Genomic DNA, 22,563 nt, shown 5'->3' on the forward strand with positions numbered 1-22,563 from the left:
AGGTGGTCACACACACTCACTGCCGCCCCAGTCACCGTCTATAGGAGAGGTGGTCACACACACTCACTACCACTCCAGACACCGTCTATAGGAGAGGTGGTCACACACACTTACTACTGCTCCAGACACCGTCTATAGGAGAGGTGGTCACACACACTCACTGCCGCCCCAGTCACCATCTATAGGAAAGGTGGTCACACATACTCACTACTGCTCCAGTCACCGTCTATAGGAGAGGTGGTCACACACACTCACTACCACTATAGTCACCGTCTATAGGAGAGGTGGTCACACACACTCACTGCCGCCCCAGTCACCGTCTATAGGAGAGGTGGTCACACACACTCACTGCCACCCCAGTCACCGTCTATAGGAGAGGTGGTCACACACACTTACTACCGCTCCAGTCATCGTCTATAGGAGAGGTGATCACACACTCTCACTGCCGCCCCAGTCACCGTCTATAGGAGAGGTGGTCACACACACTCACTGCCGCCCCAGTCACCGTCTATAGGAGAGGTGGTCACACACACTCACTACTGCTCCAGTCACCGTCTATAGGAGAGGTGGTCACACACACTCACTACCACTATAGTCACCATCTATAGGAGAGGTGGTCACACACACTCACTGCCGCCCCAGTCACCGTCTATAGGAGAGGTGGTCACACACACTCACTGCCGCCCCAGTCACCGTCTATAGGAGAGGTGGTCACACACTCACTACCGCTCCAGTCACCGTCTATAGGAGAGGTGGTCACACACAATCACCACCGCTCTAGTCACCGTCTTTAGGAGAGGTGGTCACACACACTCACTACCACTCCAGACACCGTCTATAGGAGAGGTGGTCACACACACTCACTACCGCTCCAGTCACCGTCTATAGGAGAGGTGGTCACACACACTCACTACCGCTCCAGTCACCATCTATAGGAGAGGTGGTCACACACACTTACTACCGCTCCAGTCACCGTCTATAGGAGAGGTGGTCACACACACCCAGTACTGCTCCAGTCACCATCTATAGGAGAGGTGGTCACACACGATCACCACCGCTCCAGTCACCGTCTACAGGAGAGGTGGTCACACACACTCACTACCACTCCAGACACCGTCTATAGGAGAGGTGGTCACACACACTTACTACCGCTCCAGACACCGTCTATAGGAGAGGTGGTCACACACACTCACTGCCGCCCCAGTCACCATCTATAGGAAAGGTGGTCACACACACTCACTACTGCTCCAGTCACCGTCTATAGGAGAGGTGGTCACACACACTCACTACCACTCCAGACACCGTCTATAGGAGAGGTGGTCACACACACTTACTACCGCTCCAGACACCGTCTATAGGAGAGGTGGTCACACACACTCACTACTGCTCCAGTCACCGTCTATAGGAGAGGTGGTCACACACACTCACTACTGCTCCAGTCACCGTCTATAGGAGAGGTGGTCACACACACTCACTACCACTATAGTCACCGTCTATAGGAGAGGTGGTCACACACACTCACTGCCGCCCCAGTCACCGTCTATAGGAGAGGTGGTCACACACACTCACTGCCGCCCCAGTCACCGTCTATAGGAGAGGTGGTCACACACACTCACTACCACTCCAGTCACCGTCTATAGGAGAGGTGGTCACACACGATCACCACCGCTCCAGTCACCGTCTATAGGAGAGGTGGTCACACACACTCACTACCACTCCAGACACCGTCTATAGGAGAGGTGGTCACACACACTTACTACCGCTCCAGACACCGTCTATAGGAGAGGTGGTCACACACACTCACTGCCGCCCCAGTCACCATCTATAGGAAAGGTGGTCACACATACTCACTACTGCTCCAGTCACCGTCTATAGGAGAGGTGGTCACACACACTCACTACCACTATAGTCACCGTCTATAGGAGAGGTGGTCACACACACTCACTGCCGCCCCAGTCACCGTCTATAGGAGAGGTGGTCACACACACTCACTGCCGCCCCAGTCACCGTCTATAGGAGAGGTGGTCACACACACTCACTGCCGCCCCAGTCACCGTCTATAGGAGAGGTGGTCACACACACTCACTGCCGCCCCAGTCACCGTCTATAGGAGAGGTGGACACACACACTTACTACCGCTCCAGTCACCGTCTATAGGAGAGGTGGTCACACACACTCACTACTGCTCCAGTCACCGTCTATAGGAGAGGTGGTCACATACGCTCACTACCACTCCAGACACCGTCTATAGGAGAGGTGGTCACACACACTCACTACCACTCCAGACACCGTCTATAGGAGAGGTGGTCACACACACTCACTGCCGCCCCAGTCACCGTCTATAGGAGAGGTGGTCACACACACTCACTGCCGCCCCAGTCACCGTCTATAGGAGAGGTGGTTACACATGCGCACTACGGCTCCATTCACATTCTGTAGGAGTGTATCCACCACTCCCATAGACGGTGATAGTTGTATTTACTAGAGATGCTCTATTATTTCATGGGGGACGGTCCCTCTAACCTCCCTATGCGCTTCAGAGCTGCCTGGGTCGTCAATCCTCCATCAAGTTCACAGCGGCGAGTGTAGCGGAGGAGCCCTACATGTCCATTAAACACCTTATCTGAGGAATTTAATGCCTTTTTATTTTACGATCCTGTTTACTGCCAACTGCTTCTGTTTTACTATCATGCATATTTAAACCGAACGGGTGTATTAATGTTTTATTTATCGCTGCCTTCAAGAGCGCCTGTTATCCTCCTCATTCATGTAGCGCAGGCCATAAGTAGAGTGGAGAGGGGGGAGAGGACTTGTGCCGCGGCTCACATGACGCCTAGCTATACCTTGGGGGGCAGCCAGCCACCCACAATGCATTGCCAGTCTTCTTATAACAATGATTTTTTTTTTCCGATTTTTAGGTGGGCCAAAGGTGGCGTGATCATCGAAGCGGCCAGGGACAGCTCATATGAGACGCAAGTGGATTACACCTTTTTCACTGAGCCTGTCTCCTGTGAAGTGCACAATGAGGTTGGAAGCACGAACGTCAGCACTCTGGTGGACGTACAGTGTGAGTGAAGCTGGAGAACTACACATTCCAGCATGCCCTAGGATATTTTTGATGTTTAATCTGCTATAGACTCCCTGGAGTCACATGAGAAGACACCAGTCTTGCAGCCCAAGAGCTTAAAGAGGTTATTCCCATCTGCATCAGTGGGTATTTGCCGATAGTACTCGTAAATACAAACAATTTTGCAATTTACTGCTTATTAAAATTTTCAGCTGTTCCTGAAATATCAACACTTTTTTCTTTTGTCTTCATTTTTTTGCCATGGAGACCACCCACCTCTGACAGCAAGACGTACTCAGCGCTTACATGCTCTTTGCTATTGAGGTTGTAAGCACAGTTTTGAAGTTGGCCAGCATCATTGGAAGAAACTGTTATTTCCCAATCCTGACTAGCACAGTGCCTACAAGCTAGATATCATTGGTGGTCGGTCTCCTAGGTAACGAGCTGTAAACAAAAGAAAATTGTTAATATCTCAAGAACGGTTGTAAATTTTTATAAGCAATAAATTGCAAACGTGCTTAGTTTTTTTTTTGGTTTTTTTTTAATCAGTCTATGAAGATGAGGAAAAACCCATTAAGTTACCCCTGTGTAGACTGCTAATATTTTGTGCCTCTGTAGGGTGTCCAGGGTGGTAGTCGTGGCAACTGGCTTTACTGTTCCCACACCCTGGCACCTCACATATAAAGCAACAGGTTCTTTCTGTAGTGTGTGCTGTGCGTGCAGCAGAGTACTCGCTTCAGTTGCTGGAGTGTCATCAGTCTCTGTCACTCCAGATTCATGTTCCCAGGTTCCATTAAACACTGCAGAGTCATAGTCGTTTTCTAACAGTTCAGCTTTACTAATAACATGGGTACTTATCACTTTGGCATCGCAATTCACACAGAGCCGAATATCCTGAACTTAGACCCCAAATTCTTCCTGAGGATGACTCCGTTGAGCTGGTGCAAGTCTACACTATTCTCAGCCTGAGGCCCCTTACTGCCATCTGAAGACTTATCCCCATGGCTTGCAACGTCTACTGCATGCGTCCTGCCCTTGGGCAGGCCACCCAGGCTTCTGCCTCTAATCAGGAACTGCCTTTCCTATATTTTCCTGCTCAATGCTCTCTGCTCTATACCTTACTAGCTCTTACATTTATTCTATACCTTACTAACTCTTACATCTTTTCTATCTCTATGGTGCCCCCCTTGAACTCTAATCCCCTATACTATTTCCTAATCTATCCCTAATCTAAAAGCACAATACTTTACATAACAGTACATGACAATAACATTAAGAAAGCACACATTAACAATGAGGTGCCGCATGTAACAGTGTCCAGGAGAGAGAAGGCGCACGAGGGTCCCCGCCACCTCCTTACACATTGATATACATGCATGCATTCTAGTTCCCTCTGACAAACATGCCTGTCAGTGTCAGCAGCATGTCACACATCATTTTGCTTTCTGCAGTCTTTATACGTCAATCACCTGATGTCTTTAATCAATCAGAGTGAGCACTCCTTATTTGCATGACAATCATCACCTTTTATTTTGATGAGTCTCTTGAGCTTATTTATTTCCCTCTCAAAGAAGCATTTTTTGCGTATTGAACTGACATGAAGGACATTGTCCTTGTACGCCCCAAGTGTTAAGTGACTTGTCTATCAAAAATTGGGCACGGCAAACAATATCTTTTCTTTTTTTTATGGCCACTTAGTCATCAATGGTCCCAGCAGTGGACCCAGCTAATTGTTATTGGGCACTAGTCCCTGAACACTGTGGTTGTTTAACATCTATTATCCCCTTAAGGAACTTTGCTTTGACCTGTTTATATATCAAAGATCGTGTCCTCGCACTCCATGAGGGCTCCAAACACTGAGCCAGCATGTTTTTCTGGCTCATGTCAGCTGATTTCGTCTGCTATATTGACCAAAAATTGAAATAGTTATGGCTCTGGGAAGAAGTGGAGCAAAATACGGAAACTTAAAAATGGAAAATCCCACAGTCGTTAAGGGGTTAAGCTCCTTTCCGCCCCCACTTAGATAATTGGGCGGGCTCCCTTTACTATATTTCCCAGCAGTGGACTAGCTCATTATTGGGGGAACTAGTCCCTGAACGCTGTGGCTGTTCTACGTCCACTTTAAGGCTTAACAGTCAATTTTGTGATGAAGGCCACTCTTTAGTCCTGACAGGGAATAGAAACCGCCCAATAAGCACAGCCTTCTGATCCAATGGTTCCCGCCCCTGCTTAGAAAATGGGGCAGGCCAAACAAATTTTCTTCATTTTTCTTGGGGACTGTTTCCCAAAGGTTCCAGCATTGGACCAGCTCATTGTTGTGGGAAGTAGTTCCTGTTGCTGATCCCTACGGAGTTATTAATGTTCCTATTAAGCACAGGCTGCTGTTTCAGTGGTTCCCGCCCCCGCCTAGAAAATTGGGCAGGGAAAATAATTTCCTTTATTTTTTTTATGGACCGCTTAGATGGTCCATAAGCTTCCAATTAGCTCCTGGTTTCGTTGTTCTGTGTCAACAACCCTTTATTAGTCTTCCCTACCAAATCCACAATTTTGTCTGCTAGACCATGAGATGTGGCTGGAGGTCACTTTGTCATTCTGAAAATTAAAAACTGCTCCTTAAAGAGGAAATAAGACTTTTTTTAGAGAAGTGACTAAAGAAAAAAAAGTCACAATCCTGAAAAATTAGAAAACGCATTCCTTATTCTTTTGAAGACGTTGAGGGAATCCATCTCTCTGGTGATAAGCTTTTGATTTATAATGTTCTCTCGCTTTGGTACTCTGGATGGGCATGAATAAGTAATGCTCAATACCCCTGACATAGGACGGGGAGTTCTATTTTAAGAGATTGCCTGAGCGAGTTTTTCACTTCATGGGAACGCCTAGGGACTCCCCACTAATGATGTGAATGCTTCTCTCGACAGTTGCCCCCAGAATCGTTGTCGAGCCCAAGCCTGCAATAACGGACATGGGCTCTGATGTAACCCTGACCTGTATCTGGACGGGAAATCCTCCACTTACTTTAACGTGGACCAAGAAAGGCTCAAATATGGTGAGTAGGCCTTAGTCTTTTAGGCTGTGAAGTAGTCCATAAAAAAATCCTCCATATAGCGTATTTCAAAGAGATACCTGTGTTGACCAATTACACAAAAAGGCTTAAAAGGGACTTGTCACTTCCCATACGTATGTTATTTTTTATCTCCTGTAATGCCACTTTCCGCCTGAATCTGATCCTGTTTTTCTTTTGTCCCTGTGCCTCTCTGTTCTTGAGATATGGCTCCTTTTGCTGTAAATATTAATCTAGTCTGAAGTGGGCGTGGTCATGAGCAAGACACCCACAGTTGGCGACCACACCCACTTTACTTACAAGACTAGATTTATATGATGGGAAGAAGGGGCCATATTTCAAAAATGGAGAGGCGCAGGAACAAAAGAACATCAACGCCGGCTTCAGGGGACAGCGGCTTTTACATCAGGTACAAAAATTACATATTTATGGCAATTGACAGCTCCCCCTTTAAGCCTTTTTATGGACTTGGTTTTACAGTATTTCCTGATGTACAGCTCATAAGCAATGTGCAGTGAGCCTTAATGTATGAGACCTTTTAGGGTTGTTTTTAGCTGCAATACCAGCCACAGCCTATACGAAAAGTATGGCGCAGTGCTCGGTGTCCAGAGTCAGGCCTCCAACGATCATCAAGATTCTAGAAAAGATTGCACAGACAGTCTTGATCTCATGTTTTCAGGTCTTAAGCAACAGTAACCAACTATTTCTGAAGTCTGTGAGCCAGGAAGACGCAGGGCAGTACGTCTGCAAAGCCATCGTTCCCCGTATCGGAGTGGGAGAAAGGGAGGTCACGTTGTTCGTCAATGGTGAGTGTCTTTACCAAGTTGAATTACGTGAAAAAAAATGGCTGCTATGGATACACTGCCTAACGGTTACAGTCTTTGAAATGGTGTTGCCGGGCAATTTGTCAATAGCAACCAGCCTTAGATTACTTAAAATGCTCATTTTGAGACCAAATTGACAAAATGTTGAGTGATGTGTAGCCTTCAAACTGCTCACGCCACACCACGGAGAACCCCTTTAATGCTAGAACTGCTAATAATATAATTTTTTAGAACCCATAGAATTCTTTTTTATAGAACAAAAAAAATGATATATTTTGTAGATTGCAATACATGTTGTAAATAGAACAAAAAACAAATACTATTCACAGTACTTGGAGGAAAATAGTAAAAAAACGGAATAAATTATTGAAGAAAAAATAAAGGCAAGGTCACCTCTTAAGCAGTTCTTAAGCCCCAAATTTCTGCATGATTATGTAGGCAATTTTTTAACACTTTAGGGCAGATTCTCCTTTTTGAGGCCTAAATTTACAGTCCAACCAGCAGAGTGTCATCATTAGTTTAGTACGTCTATTGTGAGCCGATGATGAGAGAAGCCATTAATCCTACAGAAATGTCACCAAAATGGTCTCTGACAGTGCAGCCCGAGGCCTCCCAGACTGACCCTTCATGAGAACTATTGACGCGAGGAACGAAACCGGCAACTTACGGGACATGCGGCATCCATCCGAGTAATACCCACATCCTTAAAACTGGCACAAGCAAATTATACGCGGAGATAAAATCAGCAGATTGGACGATAAAACAAAGAAAGATATAAAACAAATAGTGCATATTATGCTTAATGTGGTAGCAAATTCGGCAGGATTGCATTCATTCCCCCTGTTGAGATAATGGGCAGGAATGTCGCCCTAATCCGTCTCACAAAGACCTGCCTGTCCGCCTGAGGACGGCCTTAAAGGGGCCCAGATTGTCCCCAAATCTAATGAAAGTTTTAGTTAAAATATGCATTGAGGAAGAAAGTGTCCATGTGAAATTAATGTGGAAGTCCAGCGACCACTGACAGTAACATCAGCACATATCCATCCTTCCAAGGTCCTCCGATGATCACCAGCGAAGGCGTACAATATGCAGTGCGAGGCGGAGTGGGGAAAGTAGAGTGCTTTATCGGAAGCACTCCACCTCCTGACCGGATTGTGAGTACAATGTTTTTGACATCATCATTCCTTTTGTTTCCATACATACCACAATTGCTGACATTCGTCCTGGTGGGATGAGGGTCATCTTTCTATCTATGGCGGCCTAGAACAGATTTCTCTTTTAGATTGCGTGGATATGTGTCAGTGATGTCATCGTGGGGGTGTAATGGATGGACTGACTCCTAGGACAGCTGTACTGTATATTGTATGGTGAATGCCTTTGTTATTGTATTGGTCTGAGCATCAGAAGCACTCTACCACCTGGACGCGATGTATGTCTTTATCATCTTCTTTCCGCCTTTCCATGTTTGACTTACTATTTGTAGTTACATATGTCCTGGTGGGATTGAGGAGATCTTTCATTTAATGGCTAACTGCATAGAGACTCTAAGTTAGCAGTTGAAAGAATCTTACTATTTAGATTGTTTGAAGAAGTGTCAGTGGCTTAGCTTTAGAGATTACTGAGAGTACGGTTACCCCCAGGACACCTGTATTATATATCATAAGAGATGTATCATGGTGGCTAGTCCATGTCTCTGGATGAAGGACTCTGCATTCTCTCTGCATTGTAAGTAAATGTAAGTACAAATTCATTCCATGTTCCCTCGTATGTTTAGCGGACAAATGTCCTGGTGTGATTGAGGGAGATATTTCTATTCCTGACTTACAAATAAATAATTTTTCGGGTATTAAAGGAATAAATGCTTTTAGATTGTCGGGAGACATGTCAGTCGTGTTCTTGTAGGATGTGTTCTTGGACAGCTGTACAATACTGTATATCGAAATAGATGTCAAAGTCACTTGAGCATGTTTCACTTGTAAGTTTTTGCTGTTTTTTTCTGTGCTGGCCCTCTGTATAGGAAAGCACAATCTGAGTGTTTTATCAGAAACATTCTGCCTTTTGATCGGGATTTCAGTACATGTGTCATCTGCAGTCTACATTGACATGTATGCACCTTTAGCTGACAGATGTCCTGGCGGGATTGAGGGAGATCTTTCTATGATTGGCTAACTCTATAAAGTAGCAAATGAAGAAATACTTTTAGATTGCATAGATATGTGTTGGTATAATTTTTTGGGGTGCAGAGACAGCTGTATTATATATCATAAGAGATTAATTAAGATCAGTAGAGGACATGCTTTTTTTAGCTGATCCTCTATCTTGAAATCATAGTGTGAGTATTTTATCAGAAGCACGCGGGCCATTTGACAGGTTTTGCATACGCTTTGACATCATCCTTACTTGTATCGATGTAGACTAATGCCCTGTTGGGATTGAGGCGGATCTTTATATCCAGGGGCAGACACTGACAGCTTGGGACCCCTGTGCAATAAATATGTCTGGGCCCCTCTTCATCTATGGCGACAAAGCTACATATACATTATATATATACATAATATATACATATATATATATATACAGTGGGGCAAAAAAGTATTTAGTCAGTCAGCAATAGTGCAAGTTCCACCACTTAAAAAGATGAGAGGCGTCTGTAATTTACATCATAGGTAGACCTCAACTATGGGAGACAAACTGAGAAAAAAAAATCCAGAAAATCACATTGTCTGTTTTTTTTTCATTTTATTTGCATATTATGGTGGAAAATAAGTATTTGGTCAGAAACAAGCAATCAAGATTTCTGGCTCTCACAGACCTGTAACTTCTTCTTTAAGAGTCTCCTCTTTCCTCCACTCATTACCTGTAGTAATGGCACCTGTTTAAACTTGTTATCAGTATAAAAAGACACCTGTGCACACCCTCAAACAGTCTGACTCCAAACTCCACTATGGTGAAGACCAAAGAGCTGTCAAAGGACACCAGAAACAAAATTGTAGCCCTGCACCAGGCTGGGAAGACTGAATCTGCAATAGCCAACCAGCTTGGAGTGAAGAAATCAACTGTGGGAGCAATAATTAGAAAATGGAAGACATACAAGACCACTGATAATCTCCCTCGATCTGGTGCTCCACGCAAAATCCCACCCCGTGGGGTCAGAATGATCACAAGAACGGTGAGCAAAAATCCCAGAACCACGCGGGGGGACCTAGTGAATGAACTGCAGAGAGCTGGGACCAATGTAACAAGTCCTACCATAAGTAACACACTACGCCACCATGGACTCAGATCCTGCAGTGCCAGACGTGTCCCACTGCTTAAGCCTGTACATGTCCGGGCCCGTCTGAAGTTTGCTAGAGAGCATTTGGATGATCCAGAGGAGTTTTGGGAGAATGTCCTATGGTCTGATGAAACCAAACTGGAACTGTTTGGTAGAAACACAACTTGTCGTGTTTGGAGGAAAAAGAATACTGAGTTGCATCCATCAAACACCATACCTACTGTAAAGCATGGTGTTGGAAACATCATGCTTTGGGGCTGTTTCTCTGCAAAGGGGCCAGGACGACTGATCCGGGTACATGAAAGAATGAATGGGGCCATGTATCGTGAGATTTTGAGTGCAAACCTCCTTCCATCAGCAAGGGCATTGAAGATGAAACGTGGCTGGGTCTTTCAACATGACAATGATCCAAAGCACACCGCCAGGGCAACGAAGGAGTGGCTTCGTAAGAAGCATTTCAAGGTCCTGGAGTGGCCTAGCCAGTCTCCAGATCTCAACCCTATAGAAAACCTTTGGAGGGAGTTGAAAGTCCGTGTTGCCAAGCGAAAAGCCAAAAACATCACTGCTCTAGAGGAGATCTGCATGGAGGAATGGGCCAACATACCAACAACAGTGTGTGGCAACCTTGTGAAGACTTACAGAAAACGTTTGACCTCTGTCATTGCCAACAAAGGATATATCACAAAGTATTGAGATGAAATTTTGTTTCTGACCAAATACTTATTTTCCACCATAATATGCAAATAAAATGAAACAAAAACAGACAATGTGATTTTCTGGATTTTTTTTTCTCAGTTTGTCTCCCATAGTTGAGGTCTACCTATGATGTAAATTACAGACGCCTCTCATCTTTTTAAGTGGTGGAACTTGCACTATTGCTGACTGACTAAATACTTTTTTGCCCCACTGTATATATATATATATACACTGTGTATATGTGTATATATGTATGTGTATATATATGTATATATATATATATATATATATATATATATATATAGCCACACACATACATGTGTATATATATTGCAGTCTCCTTTATTATGTATATTGCCGTCCCTTATTATACAGTGCCCTCTCTTGTTATGTACTGTACAGCCCCTTACATATTGGATTATATAGAGCCCTGTTTTGTATTACATACTGTCCTGTCTTGTTAGCTGTATAATGCAATGATGGCTGATGGAGCATGTGAAAGCTTCCTTTCTAATGGAGGAAGTGATGGACTGGTAGTCTGGTCATCGGCTCCTCCATCAGCAGTCATTTTATATCTAACAAGAGTGGACTATGTAATAAAAGAGGGCGCCGTGAATAACAAAAATAACAAGAATACACTATGTAAGAGACAGCACTGTACATAACAGCAGAGGAAGCTATATAATAAGGGACGGCATCATAAAAAGTGACTACACTATATACTGAGGGATGGCGCTATGTATATATAATAAGCAAGTACACTATACACTAAGGGGCTGTACTATGTATAATAAATGAATGCACTACATACTAAGAGACTGTATTAGACATAATAAGCGATAATAACGTCTTCTTCCACCTCCCCTTGTTCATAAATCCATTATAAATTCCTTTTCCTCCCATCCCAATCCCCACATTCCTCTTTGTCCTCCTCCCCCCCGCATTCCATTATTGTCCTCTCCCCACCCCAATCATTGCCCTCTTAACCACCTTCATCATTGCTTTCTCCCCCACCACCCCATCATTGCCCATTCCACCACCTCTATCATTGCCCATTCCACCACCTCCATCATCCACCACCTCCATCATTTTCCTTTCCACTACCACCCCCATCATTGCCCATTCCACCACCTCCATCATTTCCTCTTCCCCCACCACACCCATTATTGCCCTTTCCACCACCACCATCATTGCCTTTTCCCAACCATCTCATCATTGCCCATTCCACCACCTCCATCATTGCTTTCTCCCCCACCACCCCCATCATTGTCCTTTCCACCACCTCTATTATTGCCCTTTCCACCATCATTGTCCTTTCCACTACCATCCGCAATCATTGCCTTCTCCCCATCACTGCACTCTCCTCCACCTACACACACAGAACCATTCACCTCTCCGCACATCCCCCCGCAGCAACACACACAGCACCTCTCATCTCTGCGCATGCTCTCCCGCAGCATCACCGTCCCCGGAAGCTTCCTCTCTCTGGCACAGCCGCGGCGCTGAATGATGATGTCATCCAGCCGCGCTGCTGACTGTGTGAGAGACAGGAAGCGAGGGCAGGAAGCACGACGGATCTCTCCCTGCTCGCCGCACATGAGGGCAATCTGGCCACGGGCCCCCTGGAGGAGGATGAACAGGCCCGATTGCCCTCATTATTACCCCTTCTCCTCCGGGCCCCAGTGCAGTCGCACCGGCTGCTCATGCGGTATGTCCACCCCTGTATCAGAACACATGTATCTAAAGCAACTGGTAAGCGTAGGCTTATCACCCCGTCAAAAGTATATTTTCTTAAGTAGTGTCCGGAAATGCAATATATTTGAGCCGAGCAGGTATAATGTACTCTTCACCGAATTAATTTGGAGCCGCAGACCTCAGTATTGCAATTCCAGGTCTGAACTCTACATGATTAAAGTTTCGACCACCCTTGGAGAAAAGGGGATATATGGCAATTATTTCTTTTATGGGCTTTGCTTGGCTGATGAATGATTATTCCAATAATCACATCTTGCTGATGAGACAACGACCCTGCCGCTCCGTAACCCAGAGTCATCTCCTCAGCAGTGGTGCCACCTATCTGACCATTGCAGTACTTCATGCCGTTTTTTTCTTGTCTTTTGGAAATATAACAGTCACAGAGCCATAGGGGATACATATATATGACGGCTTCAGAAGCAAGAGCCCTGGCGCAGATGAATGCGGTGGTCGCTCCCACCTCTCCGGATATATATGTCTTTTTGCATTAATTAAAGTGCAAATTTGTGCTGGCTTCACAGCTGCCTCACCATAAAGTCCTGAGGGAGACACGTTTTCCAAACAGCATCCACTGCGGCTGAAATCATTTTATCACGGCTTACAAAATGAAGTGTTTAGCAGAGGAAGCGACTGAGGAGAATTCATTATAGGCTTTTCAGTGATTTGGATTTTCCAGTTAACCATTACAGATCTGCGAAGCTCTGGAGAGAAATTGCCGCATCTCCCAAGGCTGCTCTATTAGAGAGGCCATTTACCCTGTGGTTATTGGATTATTAGTAAAGCACCGTAGCCAAACATCGAGTCAGTACGGAAATAAGAAAAAATTACTATTAATAAATGACTGTTCTCACTGATGATTCCAGAACAAGAAATACCTTCACAGCAAAATATTACAAAATATGTTTCAATTTTTAAAAAAAAATGTAAAAAATAAGTATTACAAAAACAAAAATCACATAAAAAGCCACTTTCCATGGTTCACACTTTTTTGTATTTTTTCTTCACCTAAGATAAGACTTTATTCTTCTCCCACATCGTATGTAAATCGCTGCCAGTTGATCTGATGGGTGGTCCTGGACAACTGGAAAAAAATCTAGTTCCCTTTCCGTTCACATTATACTTTACATCTCCCACTTTTACGCTCTCCTAAGTTCCAGAGTATGCATATTTCATGCTGCCCCATTTGGAAAAATGGAGTCATTGAGGCATTAAGATATACGCCAGGTAGACAGCACGATGTGCATGACGTAGGAGACGTCAATCAAGGCACATAGAATGGATTTTTACTAATTTATTTACAACACGCAAGTAGAATAACATATGTACGTTAAAAGTTTGTGATATGGCACTGTGCAGTCATCATCATTAGCTTTGATAGAGTTTCTGTCCAAACTTGAGTGGTACAGTCCATGCATTATCATTCAGGAATACCACTCTCCGATAGGTATGATAAAAACACATTTTAGAAGGGCATTATAGTACAGCGATAGGAGCCATTTTCAACAGGGTTTTGGTTTCTTGTAACTTTTGCAGATTCCCTATGAATTAAATGGTGGCTAATTAGTTTTATAGGAAGTTGCCATTTTGCATTTACTACACAACGGTTCTATATATTTTTTGTTCTGATGATTATCTTCTTGCAAACTTTAGGCCTGGGCATGGAAGGAGAGATATCTAGAAATTGGAACCATGGATAGATACACCGTGGAACGGACTAAAACAGAAAATGGCGTACGATCCATCCTCACCATCACCGGCATCATGGAGTCCGATTTTCAGACCAGCTATAACTGCACAGCATCGAACACCTTCGGATCAAGAACGGCCATCATCAAACTTATTGAGAAAGGTATGGATGTGTAGCCCTACTATTTCCAATGATCATCTTCACTCCGAGAAGCATTTTCTTTCCATGTTTGGACCATTGCGTACACTCATCACTATTTCTTTGTGGGTGTAGATGCCAGGATGTGGGATTTTGTTTGACTGGAGCACTAAATTCGCTTTCCTTCACTCATAGTTGGTCACATCAAAAAATTGGTTACCTGTGTTTAAATTTTTCTCGAAAAGCATCTTTGTTTTGCCCAAGCCATTTACATGTCTAAGCCAATGACTATGTCTTTAAGTTGACTCCTTGCTCAGTCCTTACCGTAATTATTCCTGGCTCTTAGCTAAACACGTACTACACAAGATTTTTCAAAAATTCCAAAAGAACTGTTGAGTAAATCATTGTCTTTGAAACTGTTTCCTTTTTTTTCCAGAAGTGGTATCGGTAGGAATCATTGCCGGAGCAACCATCGGAGCTGGGATTCTGGTCATTATCTTCTTTGTCTTCTTCATTTTCTTCCTCTACCGACGTCGCAAAGGCAGTGAGTACCAACGTTAAAGTCTTCTGACAAATGTATGAGGAGCTTGAGGCTTTCCCAGCGGAGCCAATTAAGAGGCCTTGCTATAGTTTGTGATAAGTGATGTATCCACAGACTGCACAGTTGCTTGGGCTTCTCGTGCGAAAAGAGACAGCCCAATGTGTGAATACTGAGATTCGGCTAAAATACTATGTAGGTTCTTGCAGAGATGTTCTTGGCAGGATAGTATAATAAAGGATGGAATCTCCAGCGCTGGACTTCAGTTAAAAATACATCATTTATTGTAAATTCTTAAAATCGAACAGAAAAAGTGTGGATAAGGACATACAGGCAGATGGGGTCTCTGGTGGTCTCCAACCAACGCGTTTCGACCTAGAGGGTCTTACTCATGGTTCACACTAGACCAATACTGACGATAGTATGTCAAGACGAGAAAGCCAAGATCACCACGGAGCAAATACCAACAAAAGTTTTATCATAGATCAAGTTAGCTCATTAGTGAATCCTGGGTGATCTCCCGACTTTCCTCAGTGATATCTAGGATGTTTGTAGAGTCCGGTGTACCGAGATAGGTTAATATTCTGTGACCGGGACACATTGGACTTTTTTTTTTTTTTTAAATTCATTTATTAAACATCAGGGTTCAAAGAATGCACAACATACACAATGACTTATGATAACAGGCACTCTACAAGCATACATGCCTCCGTCTATAATAAAATATAATACAAAGATATTGCACACTCTTATAAATGAACAAGGTAATGTCTACATTTCTGTCTAAGCATATGCAAAAGAAAATGACTGTTTATATATTTCCCCATGTGTATATTATTCTGATTTCACAAGCCTTGTCATGTCATGCAACAGTAACAACTAGCTAAAACTCCTAAACTACAACTACCACTACGTCAACTAATACCCACTATTTCCGCAGCCTAGTTTCCCATACCATATTATGTCACATGTGATGATCAGTCTTGCAAAGTAAGGTGAGAGGAATTCCACCTCTCCCAGATCTTTCCAAACTTACCCGGGCATCCCCTATTTTGGTATAACGTATGCTCGTATGGAACAATTGAATTCACCAATTTAATCCAAAATCTAAGGGAAGGATCCGAACCCCCCATAATGGGATATTGCCACACCATATGGATAAAATCAGTATCTGGCAAATTACATCGCATACATTCTGACGATTGAAGTCGACCCATCCTAAAAAGTCGCAAAGGAGTTAAATATGATTGATTTATTATATACAGTTGTATCATTCTGTTATTAATAGATGGTGATACTCCAATCCAGATTCCAGAATCTCCTCCCACTCCTCTCCTTGCGTATCAGGGATGAGTCGTTCCCACCTCATCTTAATAGAGCTTATGGCCGATTCTGCCCCTACCGACAGCATATATGTGTACAAGGAGGATATGAGACCCTGGGGACCCTGCGAGTTAAGAATTCCTATCAGAGGTAAAGATGAAATAGTACGGTCCACACCCCCATCCCTCATATGTGACTGAAGAGCCGATCTCAGCTGCAGATAGCAAAAAAATTGGGATCTCGGAATGTCGTGTGTGGTTTGCAATTGTTCAAAAGACTTCAAGGTCCCCTGGTCATACAAGTCTCCAACCGAAGAAACGCCACACTGAGTCCAGAAAACAGCGGATGGGTGATTCAGCAGCTCGGGAAAATAATTATTACTCCATAGGGGCATTTCAGCTACAACACCCTTAAACCCTATTACCTTCTAGATTTGTCTCCATATTAATCGTGCCAGCCGGAGCAGGGGTAGCAGACGTGGGACGTTAGTCCTTTCCAACTCAAGGAAGCCTAATGGGCAATCCGCTTGCGCAGCATGAAGCAGGTGACTTTCAGAATTAGGGAGGCAACTACCCGGCATCCATTTATTTAAAGCTTTAGCCTGCCCAGCTAAGTAGTACAGGAAAAAGTCTGGCAACGCCGTCCCACCTCCCTTCTTTGGTCTTTGTAAAGTGGGCAATTTAAGTTTGGGCCTAGTTTTTCCCCAAATAAAGGACGTGACCAAGGAATTAAGTTTGACAAAAAAGGACTTGGGCACCGCTACCACACTATGCTGGAGCGAGTTGCTAAATTTAGGGAGTAATATCATTTTAATCAGATTAATGCGTCCTGCCACAGATAATGGGAGCCTACTCCAAGACGCAAATTTATCCTTAACCAGGTCTAACAATGGGTGGACATTAAGTTGTAAATCAAGCATGCTATGATTAGAGATATGGATGCCCAAATATTTAAAACTAGCTAAAATAGGCAGCGAGGAGAGTGCCCTCAGTTGGGGCATCGAAGCATGGGAAAGGGGTAACAGGGCAGACTTCTCCCAATTTATGTGTAAACCTGAATATTTACTGAATCTATCTATAAGGGATATCACCTGCGGCAAAGTTTCTTCCACATCATTCAAGAATATCACCATGTCATCGGCATATAGGCCTATGGTATCTACCCGACCTGCTATATCTATACCTCGGATATTAGGGGAGGACCTAATGCGTATTGCTAGTGCCTCAATTGCCAGGGTGAGGAGAGCTGGGGAAACAGGGCAACCCTGACGGGTTCCCCTATGCAACATGAAAGACTCAGATATAGAATTATTTATTATAATACGGGCCTTGGGTTTCATGTACAATATTTTGATCCATGTTATAAGTTGATTGCCAAAGTCATACCTCTGCAAACATGCGGCGAGGAAAGGCCATTCAAGAGAGTCGAAAGCCTTGGCGGCATCCAACGATGCCAATGCCCATCTATTGTCTGGCACCAAGGAACTATATTGGACTATTGACTGGACTCATCTGATATTAATAGAGGTACTTTTGCCAGGCATAAAGCCCGTTTGATCTGGATGTATAAGATTCAGTATAATGGAATTCAATCTGGTAGCTAGAATCTTGGTAAAGATTTTATAGTCCACATTCACTAGTGAGATGGGACGATAGGAGCCACATTCTAAAGGGTCCTTCCCCTCCTTCCGAAGCACTATGATATTAACTCCGTAAAAGGACTCGGGCATAGAATTCCCTTCCCATATTCCCCGAAATACCTTTACCAAATGTGGCGTCAATATGTCTCGATACTTCCTATATAGTTCAATAGGCAACCCATCAGGTCCAGGGGCCCTCCCAGATGCCATATCCGTCATATCCTTATCTATCTCTTCTGCGGTGAACTCAGCGTCCATAAGGGCCTGCTGTTCCGAATCTAATGTGGGGAATGATATATCGGACAGATAGTCTAAACACCCCAAAGTATCAAAGTCACTTTTTGATTCATATAATGACCGTAGTAATCCTGAATTGCGGCTCTTCATGGATTGCATATCTTGTCGGAGGCGTCCCACCTCGGTGTTTACGTCCTGTATCTTCCCAGACAGAGACGTCCTGGTCAAGGAGATGGCCTGCATGAGTTGCTCGGACGCCTGTTTAAGGGTTAATTCCCCCTCCTCACACTCCTCCCCACCTTCAGAGGGGCGGTTCTTACGCTGAGTTTGTGTGGGGTTATTTTTTGTGGATTTTGAGCTCTCAGCATGGTCTATTCTGGCATATTCTTTTAGCTTTTCAGCCGCTGTTCCAGACCCCTTAGAACTACTCATTTTAGAAGCAATAGGACAAAGCCAGGGAGCAGGAACCGTGCACTCTGGGGTCTCTGATCAGGATGACAGACAGAGTATGACAAGCCAATAGTGATTGCAGGGTCCCAGATGCAACACAGACCCTCAGTGTCTCACAAGGGGGGCAATATCTAGCCCCAGGCGGCAGGCAGGGGCCCCTTCAGGCCAGGGAACAACCCCCAAGGCCCCACAGGGATCACAGCCAGGGAGGGATCCAAGTTCCACTAGATATGGCGCTGGCAGGGCAGGCACTATGGTGAATAGGGGGACGCGGGGCCCAATTTTTCAGGGCACACACCTCTTGTCCCTCACAAATGATCCGGCTTTCAGCTCACCGTCCCATGCTTCTTCAGCGCTGCAGGATGGAGCCTGGCGTCGCGTCTCACACAGACAGAGCACGCGCCTCCAGTATGGCCGCCCCCCCCCGTGCAGGCCCCGCCGGCCGCCCAAGTCCCCAGAGCCGCAGGCACAGCAGAGTCCAGCCACGCTCTCCAGCAGGGGCCCAGGAGCGACCCCGAGTTCAGGGGAGTCAGAAAGCCGGTAAGTATGCCCCCAAAGCACGGGTCCGCTGATAGGATTTAGTCAGGATAGCAGGAGCTTCACAGAGTGCGTCCTCACTCCGTCGCTGCCATAGCCACGCCCCTGGACTTTATTTTTTGCATTCAAACGAATTTATTTTTACACTCTGTAGATTTTGCTTGGTGTTAAAAAAAAAAAATAAAAAAAAAAAAAAATCACTATATTCTTATCAGGTCGAAAGGATGTCACACTAAGGAAGCTTGATATCAAAGTGGAGACGGTTAATCGGGAGCCTCTAACTATGCACCCTGATCGAGACGAAGACACATCTAGTGTTTCTACTGCAACGCGTGTCATGAAAGCCATCTATTCGGTAAGAAAATATGATGCACCATCGCTACTAATCAACCTGCTTAATAATAGAACCAATTTAATACTTTTCATTCATCCACTATGGCCACATTGGCTAATTATTTCCATTGATTCAAATGTTTCCACTGAGTAAAGGTGATAGGTTGATAATGTGATAGGTTTCCTTTTAAGACTGTATGTTAGGGCCCCCCATACACAAGACATAAACGGGTTGACAAACGATGGCTCATCGGTAGTACAAAAAGAATCTCTGACATGCCTGATCATTGTTATCATAGTTAACGATTATTTGTTGATAGGGCATCGGTTGAAGCAGACAATCATTTGGACTAAACCAGCCATTTCAGTCAACTTTTATCCAATGTGAATGGGGGCTTTTAGTAATAATCAACCCTTGCGTTTCCTAACTACCATGAGCCTGAAAATTACAGGTTCTTTCACTGTTATTGTGGCCTCTTCTTTGTAGGATGATTTCTTCCCAAGGAACAAAATTAGGACTGTTCTGTCCCTGCATCAGCATACGTAAAGTCTTCTCAAACCTAATGGGAATGATATCAAGCAATGACCCCTCAGGCTTTCAAATGTTCTAACATGAGATGTTTCATAAAGTCTAATGTTTCTAAAGTCATTAAGTATTTGTTCATAAATTATTCCTAACACTCAAGACTTTTGGGGGGTTATTACATCATGTTGTCATTAGCCCCCACTAGATATAATTCAGATAGCATTATCTTATTTAGTTGCTTCTTTTATCTGGAAAATTATTGTATATATAGCTTCAGTTAGTTCATGTGATCACATAATAAACTCCTGGGAATTACATGGCTTTATATTCTATGAAAGGTTGGTCACCATCTCATTCAATAGAAGTTCCTGTATGATGTAATTGCACAGACTGCACCACTGAAGTTCTCCACATAAGCTCTTATCAAAGATAATGATGATGACTGCACAGTGCCTGTCACAAAGTTTTAAAGGGAACCTGTCACCAGGTTTGGCCGATATAAAATACGGCCATCGCCATTCAGGGCTTATCTACAGCATTCTATAATGCTGCAGATAAGCACCCGATCTGACCTGCAAGAGAAGAAAAATAAGTTTTATTATACTCACCCGGGGGGGGGCATTCTGGTCTGATGGGTGTCGCAGGTCCGGGTCAGGTGCTTCCCATCTTCTTATGATCGCCACCCTCCTGCTTGCTTCGTGTGGATGACGCGTCCCTGAGTCATCCATAGTCTCCTCAGCACCACACTCCTGCGCATGCGTACTTATCTGCCCTGTTGAGGGCAGAGCAAAGTACTGAAATGCACAGGTGCTGGGCCTCTCTAACCTTTCACGGCGCTTGCGCACTGCAGTACTTTACTCTGCCCTCAACAGGGCAGGTAAGTACACCTGCGCAGGAGCGCGATGCTGGGGAGCCATGAAACAAGCCGGAGGGCGGCGATCATAAGAAGATGGGAGGTCCCGGACCTGCGACGGTCTCAGGTCGGATCGGGGGCTTATCTACAGCATCTTACATCAGCCAAACCTGTTGACAGGTTCGCTTTAATTATAGTTCAATCTCCATTACTGTATACTAATAATCAATTAGCTTATTTAGAAGAGTATATAGTTTAGAGGAAAGGGATAATCAGCGTCCTCCCAGCAAACAGAGGAGGTACTGATCATGTGATGCTGAGCTGATACAACATGGGATTTATAGCAGAGCACAGAGAAATAACATGGAGGATGAAAGCTAGGAATCGAGGCAGAGACTGAACTACATGAAAATGAATACACTGTACATACGACAAGTGTAGAGCATGATAGACCATCGGCTATAGAAGGAAAAACTGGGAGTGCAGAAGCATGAGATCTTAGATTTGTTTTGCAGTAACACTGATAGACTGACTTTTCTCATCTAAATTTTGCTTATTTTTAGTCTTTTAAGGACGATGTGGACTTGAAGCAAGACCTACGTTGTGACACCATCGACAGAGAGGAGTATGAGCTCAAGGTGCGGCACCCATATATATTCAACCAATACAAATAAATTAATACTCCAAATGCGGCCATTTCAGGATGTTTAGTTACCGCCAGTCCCCGGCACAAGTCTCGAAGCTATGTAGCATTAACAAGACGATGCTGTCTGAAGCTTCACGTGGCATCGTTCATTCTCAAGACTGAAGCTATCTTGATTTGCACACTTGTACTAAGCACGAACGAGTTGTCCGGCATGCAAGTTCATTAAGTGACGTGCACTTATTTTTGTGAGATGTGTAATTTATTCTGTGTTTAATACCTCTTTCTTTCTTGTTCTCTTCTAACTTCTTCTATACCTTGGAGAGTGAAGCAAACATTACTATACAGTTGCATACTTTTAGAGATTTAGACAAGTATTGCAGTTCTGTTCCGATTTTTGACTTTTAAAACTGTTTGATGAAGAAGGTTCAAAATCCCGATTACACTTCTGTGAAGTTAGGGGAGATGGTGGCAACAGATTGTTGCATCACGAATACACGTTATATAGGACATGGAACATTTCTGTCTGGTAAGACACAAGAACTTAAAATTTATCGAAAGTCTAATTATTCCGATGGATCGTACAATTGAATTGCTTCACCGAGAACATTTTATGCAACTATGTGGACTTGTGCCTTCAGCCAATTTGCAGTGGCCTTCACTGTTCATATGGATTTACTCAACTGATTCACTTGGATATTACGGACTCCTTACTGTGGACTGATCAAAGCTTCTCTTCCTTTATATCGATACAGAGCTCTGTGTGCTTTTCATCCGACATCACGTAACCATCACTGCCAAAAACTTGGGTCTAGTCATCAAAGTCATTCTCACCTAATCATAAGCTTTGGAAGAAACTTTTTTCTTTTCTTTAATATCCACCAATATCGATGGGTTGCACTTTCATCTAGATTGGATCAACCTAAAAAAATTACTCTAGCGCTAAATGATGGAGAATAGAAGTCTTTTTTGCTCTCTAGAC

At 44.1% G+C, this 22,563-nt stretch overlaps 1 protein-coding gene across 1 annotated transcript in view; it reads left to right on the top strand.

Moving 5' to 3' along the window:
- Positions 1-22,563, top strand: part of KIRREL1 (kirre like nephrin family adhesion molecule 1) — a 349,133-nt gene that overhangs the window by 321,521 nt on the left and 5,049 nt on the right. Inside the window, exons 7-14 of the mRNA XM_073567114.1 lie at positions 2,919-3,067; positions 5,986-6,113; positions 6,808-6,934; positions 8,006-8,106; positions 14,328-14,526; positions 14,939-15,046; positions 19,442-19,581; positions 21,502-21,576. Of these exons, the coding sequence (XP_073423215.1) occupies positions 2,919-3,067; positions 5,986-6,113; positions 6,808-6,934; positions 8,006-8,106; positions 14,328-14,526; positions 14,939-15,046; positions 19,442-19,581; positions 21,502-21,576 (1,027 nt within the window). The remainder of the gene's footprint in view (positions 1-2,918; positions 3,068-5,985; positions 6,114-6,807; positions 6,935-8,005; positions 8,107-14,327; positions 14,527-14,938; positions 15,047-19,441; positions 19,582-21,501; positions 21,577-22,563) is intronic.

This window comes from Dendrobates tinctorius, unplaced genomic scaffold (assembly GCF_039654945.1).
Source record: "Dendrobates tinctorius isolate UK_male_01 unplaced genomic scaffold, ASM3965494v1 ptg000019l, whole genome shotgun sequence".
NCBI classification, from domain to species: Eukaryota; Metazoa; Chordata; class Amphibia; order Anura; family Dendrobatidae; genus Dendrobates; species Dendrobates tinctorius.